Source organism: Oncorhynchus keta, chromosome 14 (assembly GCF_023373465.1).
Source record: "Oncorhynchus keta strain PuntledgeMale-10-30-2019 chromosome 14, Oket_V2, whole genome shotgun sequence".
Lineage (NCBI taxonomy): Eukaryota > Metazoa > Chordata > Actinopteri > Salmoniformes > Salmonidae > Oncorhynchus > Oncorhynchus keta.
Window position 1 is genome coordinate 20,583,069 of NC_068434.1, and position 25,239 is coordinate 20,608,307.

Consider the following 25,239-nt stretch of genomic DNA (forward strand, 5'->3'; position numbering starts at 1 on the left):
AAGCTGCTTCCACATCAATGATGCGGCAGGCAGTAAGATCACTCAGGGAATAGTGGCTTCGGGAGTTGGTAATGAATAAGAAGATGGGTCACTACTGCGTGAAGGACATGTGAGGGCACGGTGAAAATTAATCAATGGCTATCTCATTATCAATCATAGCCTCTAATCTCTCTGTTTATACCCCTCATATTCAAACACATTTCTATCTTCATTAAAAACCAAGAGCCCCGAACTCCAATCCCAACCATCCTGACTCATGATTCATCCTCATGTACTGTACTTGCATTCTGAATCCCAAAGTCAATTTCATCTAGCCCAATCGGAGGGCAAGGTGAAGCTATTACAATTTGACTTATACCTTCTCTAATTCTATCAGATTTATATTTCCCCACCACTCCTACCTTAACTGACTCCTGCATCCACCTGTACTTCTCTATTCTCAGAGCTGGTGTATGACGATGTGTTTGCGGTATGGGAGACCATCTGGGCAGCGAAGGATGCCTCCTCCAGCCACTTTGTCCTCTTCATCGCACTGGCACTGGTGGAGGTCTACCGGGACATCATTCTGGAGAACAACATGGACTTCACCGACATCATTAAGTTTTTCAACGGTAAACTGTCTAACAATTAATCAACAATTCATTCAGTTGTTTGCGGAGCATTGAAGGTATGGAACTTTTCAACCAGCATTTCTGTATTAAAAAAATGTCTCCATGCACATGGAAAAATGATAGGTGTGTGCGTACTATACCCTTTTAATAGTAAACTGTCTGCCACCTTGCAGCAGCTAATATGAAATACTCGACTAGGGCACAAACTCTAGATAAACAGATTATGTGTCAATGTGGAGCATTGCATTTCAATTGCCTAGAGAAAGATAAACCTAAAATGTACTTTTATTAATGTCCAACTTGTCAATAGCTGAAGGGAGAATGGTAACCTTGAATGGGTACCTGTGCTGAGAAAATAAATTATTCAATGAATAACGCACGCAATTGACCATTCGCTAAGCGTTGCCCCCTTGGTTACTGTGGCAACCTCAGACAATATTTTCCCTGGACGCCCAACCATTTAAGCCAATGGGGGAAAACTCCTCACAAACTCCTCACAATGATCTCAAACTGTGTTTTTAATACTAAATTAAATTAAACAGACTAGCCCATGCTAATCAGTAGACTCTCGGATCTGTTGTGGTGAACTGACATTACAATTGCTTCACATGAACCTGGTAAAATGACGTTTGTAGTGTAGCTAGCCACTGGATGGCTCTGATTATGAACTGTCACCATGCAGTGAAAGGTCATAGTCCAGCTCTGAGAATACAGAGTTACAGAGGAATGCAGGGCTTACCACATACACATAAAATAAATATGGTGGTATAGCCTTGTGCATTGATGCTGGCAGTGGTTCAGCTGGTATGACATTTTCATCTTCTCTCGACTCCTTTCAGAAATGGCTGAGCATCACAACATCAAGCAGATCCTGACTCTGGCCCGGGACCTGGTGTGCAAGGTGCAGACTCTCATTGAGAATAAGTGATCTCCAGGAGCCGTCCACTTCTCTTCCTTTATCTTCTTCCAGTTTCTGCTTAGTCTGTCTCAAGGCATCCCAGTCTGAACAGCTGCAACAGAACAGGTAGATCAGGGTTGTGTTTATTAGGCACCAAACTGAAGAAATGGGACTGAAACAGGCAGGGACTACTTAGAATTGTCCGATAAGAAATTATCATTTTCCTTCGCCACATGTTTTGAAATGTTTTCCATTGAGTGCCCTCACATACTATTCTCACATACTCACATACTATTCTACACCACAGCCTTCTTCACAGGGTCACCACCATTGTCCACTACCTTCTCATCTATGGTGGCAGGTGACCTAGCGGTTAGAAGTTGACTAGGTGAAACATCTGTCAATGTGCCCTTGAACAAGGCACTTAACCCTAATTGCTCCTGTAAGTAACTCTGGATAAGAGCGTCTGCTGAATTACTAAAATATCAAATGTATGTGAAACCAGCCAGGGTATACCATGTAATGCCATACCAGTACTTTGTCATTTCAGGTTGTCATGGAACACCAAGGGAATGATGACTTTTACCTCCAGTTATACTGTCAAGTGAAACAGTTTGGTTGACTTTTTATTAAACTGTGACAAATATTTAGTCATAGGATTTGTATGCGGTATGCCTTGTAGACCAGACCTACTGTTGATTGAAGTGGGGTTAGTATATACAAACACAGAGCTGGTTTCATAGACCTAGATACAATTATTTTACTCAAGAACTGAATAGCAGTTAAACATAAATATGGACAAACGATAGTCCCAGAATATTTTAAGATGTGAAAGTTACCAAGTGCCATTCAGTACAGGAGTAGGCTTAACCTGGTCCAGTAAAATGTTCAAATGTTGGAGTTAAAACTCATTAACAGGCTCCATCTGGAGCAGTAGTTTACCTGAGTAAATTCGGTTACAGATAGGGTACCTACCTACCTGATGTGCCAAAGGCCAGTGCAAGGAGCAAATTAGATCAGCTTAAATGTTATACTGTGTTGAATAAGTAGACTACCTTGCAAGTAACCCTGTCCCAAGTAAGTTGTTACTGAATGTAGTTTGGTAGGTACTGTAGGTGTTACCTTACAATCGATTTTGGAATTCCTTAAAACCAAAATTAAGTAAGATAATTAATTGGTTCGCTTAAAACGGCAATCAGCATTTGAAACAATAATAAAGCGTACCCACTCCCCCCCACCAAACCCGTTTCACTAAAAGGCTGAGGGATGGGGCTGGAGAAATGTAATCACTCTCAAATTGATAGACAGATCTATGGATGGAAGTACTGACCATCCATGATATCAACTTTCTAGTTTTAACCATGTTGAGGCCATATAGTGTTTGTTTATATTTACTTTGTTCACAAACATTGGAGTAAAACAATCTTATATTTTGGGTTCTGATGGGCTATGACAGTTAAACTAAGCTCATGAGGCTTTTATAAGTTATATTTTTCAAAAATAAATGGGTGCATATCATTAATTTATAAGTTAAAAAAAAATGATGTAGCAACCTCAGATTGCCCCTATGAAGGGTAGAATGGTTCATTTTTACATAAAGACACGAAAAGCCAAGACACATGTTTTCTTTGCTCTGTGGTTTAATTAGTTGTGAAATAGGAAATCATTTTATGGATTTCTTAATTCAGGAAATAAGAACATCAGTTTTTTCTCTTCCTTTCATCTCAGACTAAATCACCTGTTTCTATGTCATCTGTATTTGCTAAACTCCCATTGTAGTCAGGTCCTAACAGAGACATGCCACAGTTCTGCATACCCTGTAAATCTGTGTGTATGGTCATGACATGTGGCACTGCACACTGTTGGGAGTCATTAATCTGTTGAAACCATGTTGGCAATTTAGTAATGGGCAGTGTTTTGATTATTTGATTATTTCCCATATTCTGCCTTGTTTGTCTATTCTATATTATGTCTGTATACCGTTGTGTGTGAATTGTACTGTAAGGAGAACTAAACAAAAGAGGCAAATCTAATCCTAGTCAAAACTTATATTTATGACTAAGAAAAACTTGTGTGATTTTACATGTGACTTATAGTTGTCTGGCCAGAAATGGATACAAAAATCAACAAAAAGCTATTTAACTGTGCTCTGATTTCTTATTCCATTATTTATAGATTCCAGTCAAGCACTGTGTATTATGTACATTGTGTGGCTTTCTCAGTACCTTGTATAGTCTTATGGCATTTTATGTTCATCTGTTTTTTTAATCAAATGAATGTTTCTTTGTTGTTTTGGATAAGTGCTTGGCCTGGCCACCAAAAAAAATGTATTTGCAGAGATGAAGAGAACTAAGAATAGAGTCCAAAGAATGTCAAATTCATTCTTGCTTCAAAAGTTGGAAGATGACGATGAATACCATATAACATAGCCCAGCCATTGTGCTCTGTAACAATTACCGCACATGGTTGCCAATTCAACAGTTGGGTGGATGCTTAGATCTCTGGTCAGTAGGATTAAGATGATATCGATATGAATCAATCTAAAAACAGGTGAATCTAGGAAACAGGTGAAGTATTAGGGGTGTATTACTTTATCTTGATGTAGCCTCGCTGTTGAGAATTATGCAAGGGATTGTGTGCTTTCATTCCCTTAAATTAATGCAAATCGTAAATTAATATATCTCTTGAATCCCCATTCCTGTTTTTCATTGCCTAGGGAGAACATCACTTCAGTTTTACCAGTGTTGTTCCATGAATGTGTTAACAACTATTGCCTTGAGTGTTGGTGGTTGTCTGTGAATGCAAAGTGCTTTATGTTAGAATTGTATTATCTTGTAACATGTATTTACTTGCTAACATATTTATTTATTCATTAAGTTTCTGCTTTTGTATGTAAAGCTAATATACTTGATATTTTGTGGTCGGTAATAAAGAAAATATATTGAAAAGAAATCTACAAAAATAAATAATATATACATACACACTATATATATATTGTGTATACTGTATGTGTACAGTATATATACTGTGTATATATAATATATATATATACATACATACAGTATGTATATATATATATACTGTATGTGTACAATATATATATATATATATATATATATATATATACTGTACATATATATATATATATACACTGTACATACAGTATGTATATATATATATATATATACTGTATGTGTACAATATATATATATATATATATATATATATACACTGTACACATACAGTATATATATATATATATATATACTGTACACATACAGTATGTGTATATATATACTGTATGTGTACAGTGTATATATACTGTGTGTATATATATATAATATATATATGTGTATATATATTATATATATACATATATATATACACACATACTGTACACACATGTGTACAGTATATATACTGTGTATACATATAATATATATATATATATATATATACACACACATACTGTATGTGTACAGTATATATACTGTGTATACATATAATATATATATACACACATATATATATATATATATATATACACAGTATATATATATGTACACACACACAGTATATATATATATATATACACATACTGTATGTGTACAGTATATATATGTATACATATAATATATATATACACACATGTATGTACACAGTATATATACACTGTACACACACATATATATATATATATGTATGTATGCGTATGTATATACTGTATGTGTACAGTATATATATATATATATATGTACATACATACATACATACAGTTGAAGTCGGAAGTTTGCATACACTTAGGTTGGAGTCATTAAAAGTCGTTTTTCAACCACTCCACAAATTTCTTGTTAACAAACTATAGTTTTGGCAAGTCAGTTAGGACATCTACTTTGAGCATGACACACGTCATTTTTCCAAAAATTGTTTTGAGATTATTTCACTTATAAATTCACTGTATCACAATTCCAGTGGGTCAGAAGTTAACATACACTAAGTTGACTGTGCCTTTAAACAGCTTGGAAATGTTCAGAAAATGATGTCATGGCTTTAGAAGCTTCTGATAGGCTAATTGACATCATTTGAATCAATTGAAGGTGTACCTGTGGATGTATTTCAAGGCCTACCTTCAAACTCAGTACCTCTTTGCTTGACATCATTGGAAAATCAAAAGAAATCTGCCAAGCCTGGTTCATCCAAGAATTTCCAAACGCCTGAAGGTACCACGTTGATCTGTACAAACAATAGTACGCAAGTATAAACACCATGGGACCCCGCAGCCATCATACCGCTCAGGAAGGAGACGTGTTCTGTCTCCTAGAGATGAACGTACTTTGGTGCGAAGTGCAAATCAATCCCAGAACAACCTTGTGAAGATGCTGGAGGAAACACGTCCAAAAGTATCTATATCCACAGTAAAACGAGTCCTATATCGACATAACCTGAAAGGCCGCTGAGCAAGGAAGAAGCCACTGCTCCAAAACTGCCATAAAAAAGCCAGACTACGGTTTGCAACTGCACATGGGGATAAAGACCGTAGTTTTTGAAGAAATGTCCTCTGGTCTGATGACACAAAAATAGAACTGTTTGACCATAATGACCATCTTTGTGTTTGGAGGAAAAATGGGGAGTCTTGCAAGCCGAAGAACACCATCCCAACCGTGAAGCACGGGGGTGGCAGCATCATGTTGTGGGGGTGCTTTGCTGCAGGAGGGACTGGTGCCCTTCACAAAATAGATGGCATCATGAGGTAGGAAAATTATGTGGATATATTGAAACAACATCTCGACATCAGTCAGAAAGTTAAAGCTTGGTCGCAAATGGGTCTTCCAAATGGACAATGACCCCAAGCATACTTCCAAAGTTTTGGCAAAATGGCTTAAGGACAACAGAGACAAGGTATTGGGAGTGGCCATCACAAAGCCCTGACCTCAACCCCATAGAAAATTTGTGGACTGAACTGAAATTGCGTGTGTGAGCAAGGAGGCCCTAAACCTGACTCAGTTACACCAGCTCTGTCAGCAGGAATGGGCCAAAATTCACCCAACTTATTGTGGGAAGCGTGTAGAAGGGTACCCAAAACGTTTGACCCAAGTTAAACAATTTAAAGGCAATGCTACAAAATACTAATTGAGTGTATGTAAACTTCTGACCCATAGGGGATGTGATGAAAGAAATAAAAGCTGAAATAAATCACTCTTCTATTATTCTGACATTTCACATTCTTAAAATAAAGTGGTGATCCTAACTGACCTAAGACAGGGAATTCTTACGAGGATTAAATGTCAGGAATTGTGAAAAACTGAGTTTATGTGTATGTAAACTTCCAACTATATATATATTAAATGGTATATGTATTTTTCCAATTGCCTTTCTAATGTAGCTTTATTTCTGCATCTCATCTTGAGAACTACATTACACAGGCATGAATTACGGCTCCAACAAGAATGACGTTTGAATATATATTTTATTTTATTTTATTTTGAGGCCTACTGGATCCTTAAGCTTTTTGTTTTGCCACAAAAACTGTTTGAGGGGTGGTGGTGGATCACTAGCCTTGTGTGTCAGCCATGGTAACTGAGATCAGACTAACATTTTTGGGAATATGATATTAGACCAATATATTAGTTATATACATGTATAAGTTATATTTTTCAAGAATCAATGGCGTACTAGTAATTAAAATGACCATTGGACAGCAGGTGCTACTATTGCAAGTAGCACCTTTAACATTAAACAGGAGTCTGCAAAGACAAATGTAGATCGAATTGGTGAATCATGCAAATTAACAGGTTTGATCCAATCAATTTGATGGCAACAGTTGTTCAACACTTAAATAACCAAAACCACACACAAAGAAAGAGTAAATCACAGCTAAATTATACTGCATGAATGACCAGTGGCTTGCTTTAGAGTTTGGAGTGGCCCGAGGGTCTAGAACACGGCCAACACACTGTCTTATAAACAAAGACATATTTAAAAGTAAAATAATTTAAACATAAAAAACACATTTCTAATACACATTATTTTGATATCCATTTAGCTGTGGGCTCATCTATCTCTGACTAACTGATGAGTCTGCAGTTTGAAGTGCAATTCAGTCAGACTTTAGTGCTGTAAAGTGCAGAGAGGGTTTTCACTCCGTGGAATCAGTTGCCGTGTCAACAGTTTCACAGTTAGTGGCTTCTGTTCCTTGCTTCCTCTCCTTCATCCACATTGATCTTATTTGACTTAGATTCACCTGACCTCTTCTTCCAGATCAGTGTGGACGAATGGAAAAAGTGGTTGATATGTGCTCGAGCCTCCTGGTCAGTAAGTGTTTCTGGGCACTTCAATGGAGTCCTCCTGGAATGAGCCTCTGCTGGCCCTCATGGTAGAGCGCACCCTAGTGCTTCGGGGGTCAGAGGGTGAGAGCTGCCTCAGCTCCCTACGGGACAGACGGACAGGGGCCAGTTCCACTCTGGGAGTCTGCAGGCTGGGGCTGTCCCCTGCTCCATCACTGGCCCCCTTCCTGCCCTGGGTCTGCAGGTCTGGAGCCTGGGGGGGGTTTGGTGACCAGCTCTCGGAGCTTCCTCTTCAGCTCACGACTGGAGTTCTTATAGAAGAACAGGTCTCTCTCCAGCTGCTGCAGCCTAGCCTGGACCGCCTGACCACTGTTCCCTGAGCCACCCTCTACACACAAACAGAAAATTAGCAGTGTTCTTCTAGGGCAGGAATACCACACTCAAACATTTACCACATTGATGCATATACACACACGGACCTCGGCACTGTTGCAGTAGTAACTGTATGCTATGTTGGTGCTCTCGATGCTGCTCAGTGAGCCGCCGGTCTGTGTCCAGAGTGAGGCGCTGTAGAGCTGCCTCCATCTCCCTGGTTACTGCCTCCTGCTCTCCACTCTGCAGCTCCAGCTCCTCACAGCGCAGCTGCAGCCGCTGCTCTGACTCCCTCAGACACACCACCTGGAGGGGCCAAGGGAATGCTTTCAACATTTGCCAGTTTAGGAGGCTAACGGAAGGTTAGGAGTGTAGTGGATGTCTTATTTTGGCCTACGTAGAACTTGAAGATTACTCTGACATGAAAAGCACTATACAAATTAAATGTATATTTATCATCATCATCTCTTGAACCAGTCCCACTTCTGAGCCAAACCTTTTTCAAACTCTTAAAATCTCAATCCCAGCCTTTCCTCAAATGAGGGTTCTAATGCAGTGTACTGTCGACCAGATACCACTTTGTTGTAGGCATCACCGAGTTCTCCCTTTGTAGATGTTTATCCAAAACAGCATGCATAATAGCATGTTCCACTATCCAGTACAGTCTCAAAGCTGACTAGGCTAGTGAGAACCTCCCTCTCCCGATTGGTTATCACAAAGCAAAGTCTGACGCTCATCGGATGTGGCAAGGCTTGCAAACCATGACAGACTACAAAAGGGAAGCACAGCCAAAAGCTGCCCAGTGACACAAGCCTACCAGACGGGCTAAACTACTTCTATGCTCGCTTCGAGGCAGATAGCACTGAAACATGCATGAGAGCACCAGCTGTTCCGGAAGACTGTGTGATCACACTCTCCGCATTCGATGTGAGTAAGACCTTTAAACAGGTCAACATTCACAAGGCTAGATGGATTACCAGAACGTGTACTGCGAGCATGCACTGACCAACTGGCAAGTGTCTTCACTGACATTTTCAACCTCTCCGAGTCTGTAATACCAACATGTTTCAAGCAGACCACCATAGTCCCTGTGCCCAAGAACACTAAGGTAACCTGCTTAAATTACTACCGACCCGTAGCACTCACGTCCGTAGCCATGAAGTGCTTTGAAAGGCTGGTCATGGCTCACATCAACACCATTATCCCAGAAACCCTAGACCCACTCTAATTTGCATACCGCCCTAACAGATCCCCAGATGATGCAATCTCTATTGCACTCCACACTGCCCTTTCCCACCTGGACAAAAGGAACACCTATGTGAGAATGCTATTCATTGACTACAGCTCAGCGTTCAACACCATAGTGCCCTCAAAGCTCATCAATATGCTAAGGAGCCTGGGACTAAACACCTCCCTCTGCAACTGGATCCTGGACTCTCTGACGGGCGGCCCTCATGTGGTAAGGGGAGGTAACAACATATCTGCCACACTGATCCTCAACACGGGGGAACCTCAGGGGTGCGTGCTCAGTCACCTCCTGTACTCCCTGTTCACTCATGACTGCATGGCCAGGCACGACTCCAACATTATTAAGTTTGCCGATGACAACAGTGGTAGGCCTGATCACCGACAACGACGATACAGACTATAGGGAGGAGGTTAGAGACCTCAGGACAACAACCTCTCCCTTAACGTGATCAAGACAAAGGAGATGATTGTGGACTACAGGAAAAAGAGGACAGAGCACGCCCCCATTCTCATCGACAGGGCTGTAGTGGAGCAGGCTGAGATCTTCAAGTTCCTTGGTGTCCACATTACCAACAAACTAACATGGTACAAGCACAAAGACCGTAATGAAGAGGACACGACAAAACCTATTCCCCCTTAGGAGACTGAAAAGATTTGGCATGGGTCCTCAGATCCTCAAAAGGTTCTACAGCTGCACCATCGAGAGCATCCTGGTTGCATCACTGCCTGGTACGGCAACTGCTCGGCCTCCGACCACAAGGCACTACAGAAGGTAGTGGGAACGGCCCAGTACATCACTGGGGCCAAGCTTCCTGCCATCCAGGACCTCTATACCAGGCAGTGTCAGAGGAAGGCCCTACAAATTGTCAAAGACTCCAGCCACCCTAGTCATAGACTGTTCTCTCTGCTATGCATAGTTTTAATAACTCTACCTACATGTACATATTACCTCAACTAACTGGTGCCCCCACACATTGACTATGTACAGGTACCCCCCCTGTATATAGTCTTGCTATTGTTATTTTACTGCTGCTCTTTAATTACTTGTTACTTGTATTTCTTATTCTAATCCATATTTTTTTTAAACTGCATTGTTGGTTAGGGGCTCGTGAGTAAGCATTTTACTTAAAGGTCTACATCAGTTGTATGTTGCGCATTTCATTGGCATACGATTTGAACTTTGCACAACTCTGGTAGTATCGCTCGCCAATGGTCAAAAGTTTCTTCATGTAACCTCCTTCCTACGAAAATGAGTGAATTACGGTAGTTTGGTGTGGCTTTTCATGTCCTGCAGAAACACAGTCATGTGCTCATCCAGCAGCGGGATCTTGCATTTTGGAGATGAATAGGCTCTGGTCGGATAGGCACTGCAATAACATATTCTAAACGTGTATGCAACCAATAAAATTTTATTTGGATTTAGTTTGGTCGCTCAAAGTAGTTTGTTGTGAGTGTGTGTGTGTGTGTTGGGACTCTGACCTTGTTGAAGTATTTGACCAACAGTGCAGAGGCCTCTGGAAGCGGTAGCTCCCTTAGCGCCCTCATGATGTCATCGTCTTCGTCTCCATGGGCGGGGTTAGATGTGTCCCCGAGCTCACTCTGTCTCTCCTGGATGGAACGATTCTTAAACTCCACAGCAGCATCCAACGCCTCCAGGGCCTCCTCCAACTGCAGCAGAGCATGCTCCTCCTATACACACACACACACACCATTGATCAGCCCGCTGCAGTCAGAATGACACCCAGTCGGAAGGAAGGTGGTGAACATTGAGCTCACCTCTGGCGTGAGCACCCTGCCGTCTCTCAGCTGTCTGTCCAGGGTGTCCCTCCTCAGACGCAGGCTCTCCCTCTCCTTCAGCAGCTCCTCCATAGACACTCCACACAGCCCTGCTGCCGGGGAGGACAGTCTCCTCCTTACACCTCCTCTCTCCTCCAGCTCCTGATCCAAAGCTCCCAGACGAGCCGACACTCGCAGCAAGTCCTGACTCAGAGCCTGAGGAATACACATGAACGTACCCACACGCACTTTCAATATCAGATAACAACACTGGAATGCCTTAACTTACACAAAAATATAATATACGTTTTTTGGGGGGGGGGTTTTCAATATAATACTTTGGATTTCTATGCCCCGCTCTGTGTTTACCTGGCTGGAGCGGAGCCTCTTGATCTGCAGCTGTTTCCTCTCCTGGACACAGGCCTCTCGGTGCTGCAGCACTTCTTCTCTGTGCCTCAGCTCCTCCTCCAGCTCTTGCAGGCCCCTCCTCCTCTGCAGAGCACGCTCCTCCTCTTGCTCCAGCCACGTGCGTCTCTCAGACAGCTAGGCATCGTAAAACGGCCAAAACGATCACATCCACATTTCAAAGCACAAACATAATTTGACTATTTTAAACTATGTTGAATATACAAATGAGATCTAAGGAATCACCATGACTGCATGGTGAACAATGAAATTGCCTTTTTTGACATAATAAACACATTGTGCAGAGAGGGGCAGCCGAACCTAAACCTGTGATCATTTGCAGATGTCATGTAGGCTCACCTTTTCCTCCGAGTCTTTACAGGCTCCATTTTGAAAGACAGCCATGTTGTCTGTCCCCAGGTCCTGCAACACAGCAGCATCAAACCCTTTAGCATGCTGTTCACATGCACATTACTACATTTGAAATACAAAATGGCAGCCCCACCACTTGGTTTGCTATAAGGCTGAAGGATGGGACTGTTTTAAGAATGTGAAATGTCGGAATAATAGTAGAGAGAATGATTTCTTTCAGCTTTTATTTCTTTCATCACATTCCCAGTGGACCAGAAGTTTACATACACTCAATTAGTATTTGTAAGCATTGCCTTTAAATTGTTTAACTTGGGTAAAACAATTTGCGTAGCCTTACACAAGCTTCCCAGAATTTTGTCCCATTCCTCCTGACAGATCTGGTGTAACTGAGTCAGGTTTGTAGGCCTCCTTGCTCGCACACACTTTTTCAATTCTGTCCACTAAAATGCTCGTCCTTTGCTGTTGTTCTGGGATTGATTTGCAGAACGTGTCTCCTTCCTGAGTGGTATGACGGCTACATGGTCCCATGGTGTTTATACTTGCGTACTATTGTTTGTACAGATGAACGTGGTACCTTCAGGTGTTTGGAAATTGCTCCCAAGGATGAACCAGACTTGTGGAGGTCGACAATTTTTTTCTGAGGTATTGGCTGATTTCTTTTGAGTTTCCCATGATGTCAAGCAAGAGGCACTGAGTTTGAAGGTAGGCCTTGAAATACATCCACAAGTACACCTCCAATTGACTCAAATTATGTCAATTATCAGAAGCTTCTGAAGCCATGACATAATTTTCTGAAATGTTCCAAGCTGTTTAAAGGCACAGTCAACTTAGTGTATGTAAACTTCTGACCCACTGGAATTGTGATAGATTATTTCACTTATAAATCACTGTGTCTGTAAACAATTAAAAATTAGATGTCTTAACCGACTTGCCAAAACTATAGTGTGTTAACAAGAAATTTGTGGAGTGGTTGAAAAACGAGTTTTAATGACTCCAACCTAAGTGTATGTAACCTTCCGACTTCAACTGTACATGGATGCAAGGACTGAGAGTCTGATGTCAACAGGAGTTCTGTATTAACGCTCCTTGAATGGGTATCGCTATAAATAAAATGGGGCCAACGTTTGACAGTGGGATAAAACTTCTTTTTTTTTTAAATGGTCAATAAATAAATGATTTTCATGCAGCTCCACGTTTACTTAGAGGAATAAAAGTGAATATATGCAAATTGCCCTAGAAGTCCACCTATAAAACAACCTAGGTCAGGACTATACACCCTTTAAGCAGAGTTCATAGAGACACTGGCAAGTCACATTCAAAGACTTTTCAGGGACATTTTCAAGCACTTAATTATAATTTTAAAGGACATCTATGTTATACATTATAGAACACCCCCAAATAAAATAGGCCTTAAACATTTACTATAAAAATAGTGCCATTTTTAGGCCTTCCCAATGCATTGATATTGAAATGATTATGACATTCTAAAATATGTGAGAATAATGTGGACATTGCCTGACTAAATAGATTGGATGCATGGATGGTGATTTTTCAGCAGCCTATGTGGCTGACGCAGGCACACACAATCAGCCATGAATAGCGGTAGCATTAATCTCACCATCACTATTTTTATAAAGTGACCAAAAACCAGGTTCCTTTTTTGATGTAAGGATTTGTATGGAAAGGCAAGTTGAAGCCAATATTAGATGCTGTCGTCACTCATCAACTGACGCGTCGGGAAACAAACAAGTGGCCCCATCTCTCACAAGAACGGATTAAAAAAATGAAATCACAGAAAATTATAAGGGAACAGAATAACTTACAATTTGGCAACAATAATTAAAGGACTTTTCAAGCACCAAATTGAGGAACTGTCTGATTATGAAGGTAAACCTATTCCAGTACTTGAATTTTTGAGCAGACTACAACAGATGATCAACATCAAGTCGCGAGGGAAATTAGATCTAACATGGATCCAGGCACAATGGTCTTCAAATGCATAACGAATGAGACACCAAAATATTCTGGATATTCCTCATGAACACCCTTTTTCCAGTTCTTGGGCTGTTGTTGCATCGCATGCACTATCACAACCGCTGTTCATAACTTGACTGTCATTTGGAAAATTCCTTCTTAGATCATCTGATGATGTGTGAAAATAGCGCAGCATAACTAATCAACTGGACACCAAATGTGTATCCAACAAGTATTATGCATCATTATTAAAGAAGCACATTAATGACAGTATTAATTTAGGTTAAGAATCCAGGTAAAATGACTCGATTTGGCAATTGCATTTATTATTCAGGATTTGTGTGCCCATAAACTGTTTTCACCCCGTAACATACGTCACTAAATTTGCATTTCTGAGATCTCTATCCATCCAGGATAGATCGGATAGATGAGATTTTGGACAAATCCGTCAAGACACCAAACATGACAAAGGATTAAACATAGGTTTTAAATCAACTCGTGAATTTTAATTAATATATCTATGATCCCCCTTATATCTTAACTTAATGGCATGAAAAAAATATTATTTTTGTTGTCCAGTATAGGAAATCTTCACTGGTAGCCTAGTTTATAGAAAGACCAAAATGCTTTATGACTGTTCTGTGAGTGCTGTATAAATGCTTTATGACTGTTCTATGAGTGCTGTATAAATGCTTTGTGACTGCTGTATAAATGCTTTATGACTGTTCTATGAGTGCTGTATAAATGCTTTATGACTGTTCTATGAGTGCTGTATAAATGCTTTATGACTGTTCTGTGAGTGCTGTATAAATGCTTTATGACTGTTCTATGAGTGCTGTATAAATGCTTTATGACTGTTCTATGAGTGCTGTATAAATGCTTTATGACTGTTCTGTGAGTGCTGTATAAATGCTTTATGACTGTTCTATGAGTGCTGTATAAATGCTTTATGACTGTTCTGTGAGTGCTGTATAAATGCTTTATGACTGTTCTATGAGTGCTGTATAAATGCTTTGTGACTGCTGTATAAATGCTTTATGACTGTTCTGTGAGTGCTGTATAAATGCTTTATGACTGTTCTATGAGTGCTGTATAAATGCTTTAAGACTGTTCTATGAGTGCTGTATAAATGCTTTATGACTGTTCTATGAGTGCTGTATAAATGCTTTATGACTGTTCTGTGAGTGCTGTATAAATGCTTTATGACTGTTCTATGAGTGCTGTATAAATGCTTTATGACTGTTCTGTGAGTGCTGTATAAATGCTTTATGACTGTTCTATGAGTGCTGTATAAATGCCTTAAGACTGTTCTGTGAGTGCTGTATAAATGCTTTAAGACTGTTCTATGAGTGCTGTATAAATGCTTTATGACTGTTCTATGAGTGCTGTATAAATGCTTTATGACTGTTCTATGAGTGCTGTATAAAATGTTCTCAGAATGTTGTATTGTTAGCACTGACCTTGGTCCTGTATTGATCCCTGGAGCCACTGGTCTGCAGGCTAGCCCTGCTCTGTGTCTCCACCTGCTGTAGGCGCTGTAGATTCACCGTCTGACTCCGCCTCACTCTGCGCTCCTCTCGCTCTACGGAAGCACAGGCCGGGCTTAGCAATGAAACAGAAATTACAGGAAATATAAGACTCTTAAAGTGTCATATCACTGTATTTACCTGTAGGGAGTTTTGACAGTTGAGGTAACTGGAGCCCATCCTGAATCTGGTTCAAACTAGTATTTTGCGTCTGGTTTTGGTTAAAACAGACTGGGTTCGGTCTGCTTGTCCATGTGCGGTTCATAGAGCGCCTGCAATATAGATCAAAATTAAATAAGTATTTTGTCTTAAGGAAGCAGAACAATGACATAACCCAGAGGCAGGATATTTTGGTACATTTCCACTGAGGTTTTACCCCAGTGTTTTACCAAAAAGGCTCAGACTTTCGTGTTTCCACCTCCACGGCCCGGCTCCTGGGACTCACTGGGCCATGGCCTCAGTGGACCTGCTCTGATTTGGGGCCAGGGCATTTACAAAACAATGGCTAACTATGAACATGGGTTTACACCTTTGACGGTTAACATCTTCTCACAGAGCAATTGATTTGATTATGCAGAGGTTGTTGATTCTGCTCTTCAAAAGTCCTCACTGTCAGCCCTAGATATGGAAACACAATGTCCCTAGTATAACATCAGCCCTAGCTATGGAAACACAATGTCCCTAGTCTAACATCAGCCCTAGCTATGGAAACACAATGTCCCTAGTATAACTTCAGCCCTAGCGATGGAAACACAATGTCCCTAGTCTAACATCAGCCCTAGCTATGTAAACACAATGTCCCTAGTCTAACATCAGCCCTAGCTATGGAAACACAATGTCCCTAGTCTAACATCAGCCCTAGATATGTAAACACAATGTCCCTAGTATAACTTCAGCCCTAGATATGGAAACACAATGTCCCTAGTCTAACATCAGCCCTAGATATGGAAACACAATGTCCCTAATCTAACATCAGCCCTAGATATGTAAAACACAATGTCCCTAATGGAAACACAATGTCCCTATATCAGCCCTATCAGTCCTAGCCCTAGATGGAAACACAATGTCCCTAGTATAACATCAGCCTAGCGATGGAAACACAATGTCCCTAGTATAACATCAGCTATGGAAACACAATGTCCCTAGTATAACATCAGCCCTAGCGATGGAAACACAATGTCCCTAGTATAACATCAGCCCTAGCTATGGAAACACAATGTCCCTAGTCTAACATCAGCCCTAGCGATGGAAACAAACAGTATAACATGTCCCTAGCTATGGAAACACAATGTCCCTAGTCTAACATCATGTAAACACAATGTCCCTAGTATAACTTCAGCCCTAGCGATGGAAACACAATGTCCCTAGTATAACATCAGCCCTAGATATGTAAACACAATGTCCCTAGTATAACTTCAGCCCTAGATATGTAAACACAATGTCCCTAGTATAACATCAGCCCTAGATATGGAAACACAATGTCCCTAGTATAACATCAGCCCTAGCGATGGAAACACAATGTCCCTAGTATAACATCAGCCTAGCTATGGAAACACAATGTCCCTAGTCTAATCATCAGCCCGATGGAAACAGCCCTAGATATGGAAACACAATGTCCCTGTCCCTAGTCTAACATCAGCCCTAGATATGGAAACACAATGTCCCTAATCTAACATCAGCCCTAGATATGTAAACACAATGTCCCTAGTATAACTTCAGTCCTAGCGATGGAAACACAATGTCACTAGTCTAACATCAGCCATAGCTATGGAAACACAATGTCCCTAGTATAACATCAGCCCTAGCGATGGAAACACAATGTCCCTAGTATAACATCAGCCCTAGCTATGGAAACACAATGTCCCTAGTCTAACATCAGCCCTAGATATGTAAACACAATGTCCCTAGTATAACTTCAGCCCTAGATATGTAAACACAATGTCCCTAGTATAACTTCAGCCCTAGCGATGGAAACACAATGTCCCTAGTATAACATCAGCCCTAGATATGTAAACACAATGTCCCTAGTATAACTTCAGCCCTAGATATGTAAACAAAATGTCCCTAGTATAACATCAGCCTAGCGATGGAAACACAATGTCCCTAGTATAACATCAGCCCTAGCGATGGAAACACAATGTCCCTAGTATAACATCAGCCCTAGCGATGGAAACACAATGTCCCTAGTCTAATATCAGCCCTAGCGATGTAAACACAATGTCCCTAGTCTAACATCAGCCCTAGCGATGGAAACACAATGTCCCTAGTCAATCATCAGCCCTAGCTATGGAAACACAATGTCCCTAGTCTAACATCAGCCCTAGCGATGGAAACACAATGTCCCTAGTATAACATCAGCCCTAGCGATGGAAACACAATGTCCCTAGTATAACATCAGCCCTAGATATGTAAACACAATGTCCCTAGTATAACATCAGCCCTAGCGATGGAAACACAATGTCCCTAGTATAACATCAGCCCTAGCGATGGAAACACAATGTCCCTAGTATAACATCAGCCCTAGCGATGGAAACACAATGTCCCTAGTCTAACATCAGCCCTAGCGATGGAAACACAATGTCCCTAGTCTAACATCAGCCCTAGCGATGGAAACACAATGTCCCTAGTCTAACATCAGCCCTAGCGATGGAAACACAATGTCCCTAGTCTAACATCAGCCCTAGATATGGAAACACAATGTCCCTAGTCTAACATCAGCCCTAGCTATGGAAACACAATGTCCCTAGTCTAACATCAGCCCTAGCTATGGAAACACAATGTCCCTAGTCTAACATCAGCCCTAGATATGGAAACACAATGTCCCTAGTATAACATCAGCCCTAGCTATGGAAACACAATGTCCCTAGTCTAACATCAGCCCTAGCTATGGAAACACAATGTCCCTAGTCTAACATCAGCCCTAGCTATGGAAACACAATGTCCCTAGTCTAACATCAGCCCTAGATATGGAAACACAATGTCCCTAGTCTAACATCAGCCCTAGCTATGGAAACACAATGTCCCTAGTCTAACATCAGCCCTAGCGATGGAAACACAATGTCCCTAGTATAACATCAGCCCTAGCGATGGAAACACAATGTCCCTAGTATAACATCAGCCCTAGCGATGGAAACACAATGTCCCTAGTCTAACATCAGCCCTAGATATGTAAACACAATGTCCCTAGTCTAACATCAGCCCTAGCGATGGAAACACAATGTCCCTAGTCTAACATCAGCCCTAGCGATGGAAACACAATGTCCCTAGTCTAACATCAGCCCTAGCTATGGAAACACAATGTCCCTAGTCTAACATCAGCCCTAGCGATGGAAACACAATGTCCCTAGTCTAACATCAGCCCTAGCTATGGAAACACAATGTCCCTAGTCTAACATCAGCCCTAGATGGAAACACAATGTCCCTAGTCTAACATCAGCCCTAGCTATGGAAACACAATGTCCCTAGTATAACATCAGCCCTAGCGATGGAAACACAATGTCCCTAGTATAACATCAGCCCTAGATATGTAAACACAATGTCCCTAGTATAACTTCAGCCCTAGATATGTAAACACAATGTCCCTAGTATAACTTCAGCCCTAGCGATGGAAACACAATGTCCCTAGTATAACATCAGCCCTAGATATGTAAACACAATGTCCCTAGTATAACTTCAGCCCTAGATATGTAAACAAAATGTCCCTAGTATAACATCAGCCCTAGCGATGGAAACACAATGTCCCTAGTATAACATCAGCCCTAGCGATGGAAACACAATGTCCCTAGTATAACATCAGCCCTAGCTATGGAAACACAATGTCCCTAGTCTAATATCAGCCCTAGCGATGTAAACACAATGTCCCTAGTCTAACATCAGCCCTAGCGATGGAAACACAATGTCCCTAGTCAATCATCAGCCCTAGCTATGGAAACACAATGTCCCTAGTCTAACATCAGCCCTAGCGATGGAAACACAATGTCCCTAGTATAACTTCAGCCCTAGATATGGAAACACAATGTCCCTAGTATAACATCAGCCCTAGATATGTAAACACAATGTCCCTAGTATAACTTCAGCCCTAGATATGTAAACACAATGTCCCTAGTATAACATCAGCCCTAGCGATGGAAACACAATGTCCCTAGTATAATATCAGCCTAGCGATGTAAACACAATGTCCCTAGTCTAACATCAGCCCTAGCGATGGAAACACAATGTCCCTAGTCTAACATCAGCCCTAGCTATGGAAACACAATGTCCCTAGTCTAACATCAGCCCTAGCTATGGAAACACAATGTCCCTAGTCTAACATCAGCCCTAGCTATGGAAACACAATGTCCCTAGTCTAACATCAGCCCTAGCTATGTAAACACAATGTCCCTAGTCTAACATCAGCCCTAGATATGGAAACACAATGTCCCTAGTCTAACATCAGCCCTAGCTATGGAAACACAATGTCCCTAGTCTAACATCAGCCCTAGCTATGGAAACACAATGTCCCTAGTATAACTTCAGCCCTAGCGATGGAAACACAATGTCCCTAGTCTAACATCAGCCCTAGATATGGAAACACAATGTCCCTAGTCTAACATCAGCCCTAGCTATGGAAACACAATGTCCCTAGTCTAACATCAGCCCTAGCGATGGAAACACAATGTCCCTAGTATAACATCAGCCCTAGCGATGGAAACACAATGTCCCTAGTATAACATCAGCCCTAGCGATGGAAACACAATGTCCCTAGTCTAACATCAGCCCTAGCGATGGAAACACAATGTCCCTAGTCTAACATCAGCCCTAGATATGTAAACACAATGTCCCTAGTCTAACATCAGCCCTAGCGATGTAAACACAATGTCCCTAGTCTAACATCAGCCCTAGCGATGGAAACACAATGTCCCTAGTCTAACATCAGCCCTAGCTATGGAAACACAATGTCCCTAGTCTAACATCAGCCCTAGCGATGTAAACACAATGTCCCTAGTCTAACATCAGCCCTAGCGATGGAAACACAATGTCCCTAGTCTAACATCAGCCCTAGCTATGGAAACACAATGTCCCTAGTCTAACATCAGCCCTAGCTATGGAAACACAATGTCCCTAGTATAACATCAGCCCTAGCGATGGAAACACAATGTCCCTAGTCTAACATCAGCCCTAGCGATGTAAACACAATGTCCCTAGTCTAACATCAGCCCTAGCGATGTAAACACAATGTCCCTAGTCTAACATCAGCCCTAGCTATGGAAACACAATGTCCCTAGTCTAACATCAGCCCTAGATAAGTAAACACAATGTCCCTAGTCTAACATCTGCCCTAGATATGTGAACACAATGTCCCTAGTCTAACATCAGCCCGAGCTATGGAAACACAATGTCCCTAGTATAACATCAGCCCTAGATATGTAAACACAATGTCCCTAGTCTAACATCAGCCCTAGATATGTAAACACAATGTCCCTAGTCTAACATCAGCCCTAGCTATGGAAACACAATGTCCCTAGTCTAACATCAGCCCTAGCTATGGAAACACAATGTCCCTAGTCTAACATCAGCCCTAGCGATGTAAACACAATGTCCCTAGTCTAACATCAGCCCTAGCGATGTAAACACAATGTCCCTAGTCTAACATCAGCCCTAGCGATGTAAACACAATGTCCCTAGTCTAACATCAGCCCTAGCGATGTAAACACAATGTCCCTAGTCTAACATCAGCCCTAGCTATGGAAACACAATGTCCCTAGTCTAACATCAGCCCTAGATATGGAAACACAATGTCCCTAGTCTAACATCAGCCCTAGCGATGTAAACACAATGTCCCTAGTCTAACATCAGCCCTAGCGATGTAAACACAATGTCCCTAGTCTAACATCAGCCCTAGCGATGGAAACACAATGTCCCTAGTTTAACATCAGCCCTTGCTATGGAAACACAATGTCCCTAGTCTAACATCAGCCCTAGAGATGTAAACACAATGTCCCTAGTCTAACATCAGCCCTAGCTATGGAAACACAATGTCCCTAGTCTAACATCAGCCCTAGCTATGTAAACACAATGTCCCTAGTATAACATCAGCCCTAGATATGGAAACACAATGTCCCTAGTCTAACATCAGCCCTAGATATGGAAACACAATGTCCCTAGTATAACATCAGCCCTAGCTATGGAAACATAATGTCCCTAGTATAACATCAGCCCTAGCTATGGAAACACAATGTCCCTAGTATAACATCAGGGTGTGTGTACACTAGTGGAACAGCTGTTACAGTCTAAAAGCAGCATTACATTATTATATCAGTCTTTCTCACCTGAATCCCTTACTCCCCCCCTGATCCTCCTCCTCCTCCACTTCCTCCTGTTCTCTTTGTGGGCAGATGACCTCGTCTCTCTCTTCTATCTGTGCCAGAAGCAGCTGACTGCGGGTCTTAAAGGCAGCCATCACCCTCTCCAACGAACAGGCCGGAGGACTAGTGTGGATCTGCATAAGAGACAGACAAAGACAAACTTAGCCATTGTCGCACACACACACACACACACACACACACACACACACACACACACAATTGCTCTGGACACGAACCTGCCTTGTACCACAATGGCCTTGGCTGATCAGGGGAACACTGTGAGGTCTCTTCGCAGACTTCTCAGAAGCGCCGATTTCCAGCGAGGCTCCCGAGGATGCCATCCTGGAGGTCAGGAGGTCACCACGAAGACGATTGATTAACAGCTGCTGCTCTACCAGCTGCTCGCTCTGCACACTCAAACAACGGAAAGCGTCAGTTGTCAACCAATGCAGAAATGCCCAATTCTATCTTTGCCTCTATGTTTCTCCATTTCTCGTTATCCTCCAGCACAGCTCAGAATTTATGTGTCACTCTCTCTCTCTCCTTACCTGTTTGCGTCTGTGCTCCCTCTCCTCCTGTAAGGACTGGAGGTGTCTCTGTTTCTCCTGTAGCAGAGTCTGCACCTGCCTCTGCACCTGCTGCAGCTCTGCCTCCCTCTGGTCAAACACCTGCTCGTCTATAGCCAGATTATCCTGATGGAGGAAAGGAGTAGGAGAGAGAGTTACAATTCATACCTCTAGTTAGAATACGGTGTAAAAATAGATAATATTGAGGGGAAAAAGCTGAGAAACAGAGCCCACTACCTGGCACTTTCTGAGCTCTCGTCTGAGCTGGAGGATAGTGTTGTGGTGAGGCTTGTCCCCTGTGTCCCCCACAGGGTGCTGGTGGTCAGTGTGGCAGGAGTGGCTAAGCTCCTCGTGTCTCCCCAGCCATTCCTGCAAGCGGTGCTGCAGAGCAGGACTCAGGGTGGAACTTTGGAGCTCCTCCAATATAAAGGCAGCATCCTGTGCAAGGCAGTAGTACTGGGGCTCATCCACTAGGCCCGCACCCCTTTGGTCACGCTCTTCCTGAGGGGTCTGTTCGGAGCTGTCAGTCATAAAGACCCCTCCCCCTGTCTTATCCCTCTTTCGCAGTGCCTCTCTCAGAGTCTGGACCTCCTGCTCCAGCTCCTCCACACGAGCCTCTCCAGGCTGCCAGCCCGGACATGCCCTGGCAGGACATAACCCAGGCTGGTTCTTCACGTGGCGTGCCCGTGAAGCAAACTGCAGCACGCTCAACGTCTCCGTGACATTGTGGTGGGAGGGGCTGACGCAGGCCACCATGAGTGTGTGGGCGGAGCCACCCAGTGAGTCCCGGAGGAGGCGTGTAATCTTGGCGTCACGGTACGGCACATGGTTTCCACGGCGATGGGGGTCAGAGAGTGCACGGATGACGTTGCCCAGAGCCAGCAAGCCGGTGTTAATGTGGACAGACTCTTTGAGGCGCAGGCCTGTGTTTCCAGTGCGCGCAGCCCGCTCCGACCCAGCCAGATCCACCAGGTGGAGTTTAGAGAAGCGGACAGAGCCGTCGTCGTGGTTATGCTGAGTCAACTGCACGGTGACAATTGCGTGAGAGCGGCTGGAGCGCTCATTCATCTGAGTGGGGCCAGTGTGTCTCAGGGCATTGCCAGCCTCCAGGACGCTCTGCAACTCCTCAGCTGAGGTAATCACAGTCTCTCTGGCCCCCACCACAACTGAAACACATTAATTTCAGTCAGATTCCATACAGCATGTATGTTCACACCACCAGCCTCAGTATAACCTCTATCAACACTGTAAAACACATTGAATTCTGTCATTCTGAATACACACACACACACACACACACACACACACACACACACACACACACACACACACACACACACACCCTAGCACAGACAGTGAGGAGTGTTACCTGTGTTGCCCCTGTCGTCCTCTCTGATGTGCAGCTCTCTGTGTGCGGTGTGGAGCTCTAGCAGGTCCCTGAGCTCCTCCCGATACAATTCCACGTAGGACACCCTCACATCTGCTGCAGACCTGACGTCTGCAGCCCTCTCCCCCAGGAGCACAAACAGATCTGCTGCAACCTGACCAATGATCCCACTTTCCTCCTCCACCAGAGATGCTAACAAGGGTACAAGTATTACAGAGGGAGAGCAAGTTCCATGGTAAAAACATAAAAGCAGAGTTTGATAATAAAAAGTGGCCTATAATCATAAACTTCTCTGCATTTGCCTAAGGTGTTCCTCCTGCTCCAGTGACAGCTCAGTTCAGTTCAGAATCGTAGTGGTAGGAGATTATTCAAGGACTAATATCCGAACATCATCATCCCTCAATGCACTTGGTGTCAAAGTGTACAGATAAGCTCATACTGTTAACTTACCAACATGTCCCCCGCCAAGGGTGTACGTCTTCCCAGAACCGGTTTGTCCGTAAGCGAACACTGTAGCATTGTAGCCGTCAACGAGGGATGCCACCAGAGGTTTGACACATGACTCGTAAAACTGATCCTGCGATGCAGTCGGTCCAAAGGCGTGGTCAAAAGAAAAGGTTCGGTCGCCTCCCAGCATCACCTGGGCACTGTCGGGCACCACGCGCACACACACCTGATGATTGCGTAGCACCTCTTTTGGAAGCAAAGGTCTGATCCGAACCGCAACCCGCACACACACTTCTCCCATGATCAAACAGGACGCTGGTAACATTATAAACAAAATCAGTCACTGTATTTACCTCTATGGAGTTTAACACAAACACTCACTGCCTTTCCCTGAAGAAGGCATGTTTACAGAAAAAAGTCTAACTTGCTCACTTCTTCAGCAACCACGACTTTCTCGCACTTTCGACGGTGAAGCGTAAAGTTGGCATATGGCGTTGTTTAACAGTATTTGAAACAACGTTAAACTTCAACTAACCCTTGATTACCGAGTTCGCTAATTACTGTAGTTAACTAGTTTTCCATAAATCTTACCGTCTGCTTTTGTTATTCTTCTCCGCTGACTTATGGCCGTTTTTTTGTCGTCACTAGTTACTGCAGCCACAAAGTCATAAACCCCGCCTATTTCTACAAACTCTCTTCTTGAAATTGGATGTTAAACCTAACTCTGTAACTTTCACCATCCTGCTAACATTGTCTGACCCTAACCTTAAATTAAGACCAAGCTCATTTTGTTTTCTTGAATTTGTACGATAGATTTTGAGGCTGTAGTAACTAGTGAAAACAGTTTTGTTGTCTCTCAGTTGCCATGGGATACCACCGATAAGTCAAAGAAGCTCACGCTTTCTGTCCAAGAAAAGACACTTGTTGTAAAACACACAATCCGCTGCTACAGCCCCGCTCTATGGCGGGGTTGTGCTGCTGCAGGCAAAGAATCTTTATTCAATTATTTATTTTACATTTCCCCCTGTC

The 25,239-nt window shown here is 42.5% G+C and overlaps 2 protein-coding genes across 7 annotated transcripts in view; one reads left to right on the forward strand and one right to left on the reverse strand.

Moving 5' to 3' along the window:
• LOC118392946 (small G protein signaling modulator 1-like) overlaps positions 1-4,487 on the forward strand; it is a 73,235-nt gene extending 68,748 nt beyond the window's left edge. For all 4 annotated transcript variants that reach the window (XM_035784994.2, XM_035784997.2, XM_035784995.2 and 1 more), the window contains 2 exons: positions 444-611; positions 1,451-4,487. In XM_035784994.2, the coding sequence (XP_035640887.1) occupies positions 444-611; positions 1,451-1,539 (257 nt within the window). In that variant the 3' untranslated portion in view covers positions 1,540-4,487. The remainder of the gene's footprint in view (positions 1-443; positions 612-1,450) is intronic.
• A 785-nt stretch (positions 4,488-5,272) lies between these two features.
• LOC118394032 (kinesin-like protein KIF27) lies at positions 5,273-25,057 on the reverse strand. Of its 3 annotated transcripts, none has more exons than XM_052461266.1 (15): positions 24,643-25,057; positions 24,214-24,525; positions 23,746-23,955; positions 22,614-23,542; positions 22,359-22,502; positions 22,047-22,217; positions 21,775-21,944; positions 15,608-15,738; positions 15,401-15,522; positions 11,955-12,017; positions 11,559-11,732; positions 11,190-11,405; positions 10,893-11,102; positions 8,273-8,471; positions 5,273-8,181 (listed from the first exon to the last, which is right to left on the reverse strand). In XM_052461266.1, exons 2-15 carry the CDS (start codon positions 24,509-24,511, stop codon positions 8,006-8,008), a joined length of 3,213 nt encoding a protein of 1,070 aa, XP_052317226.1. In that variant the 5' UTR covers positions 24,512-24,525; positions 24,643-25,057; the 3' UTR covers positions 5,273-8,005. The 3 variants fall into 3 exon arrangements, with proteins under 3 accessions (XP_052317226.1, XP_052317225.1, XP_052317224.1); XM_052461265.1 differs by having other exon boundaries at positions 24,802-25,056; XM_052461264.1 differs by having other exon boundaries at positions 24,214-25,056.
• Positions 25,058-25,239: the final 182 nt, after the last annotated feature.

Excerpts from the sequence above, each read along its gene's own strand:
- LOC118394032 (XM_052461264.1), bottom strand. The coding sequence starts at position 24,535 with ATGTTACCAGCGTCCTGTTTGATCATGGGAGAAGTGTGTGTGCGGGTT. Across the intron at positions 15,739-21,774 it reads GGGGGGAGTAAGGGATTCAG|GCGCTCTATGAACCGCACAT; the intron begins GTGAGAAAGACT and ends TCTATATTGCAG. Across the intron at positions 8,182-8,272 it reads ACTACTGCAACAGTGCCGAG|AGGGTGGCTCAGGGAACAGT; the intron begins GTCCGTGTGTGT and ends GTTTGTGTGTAG.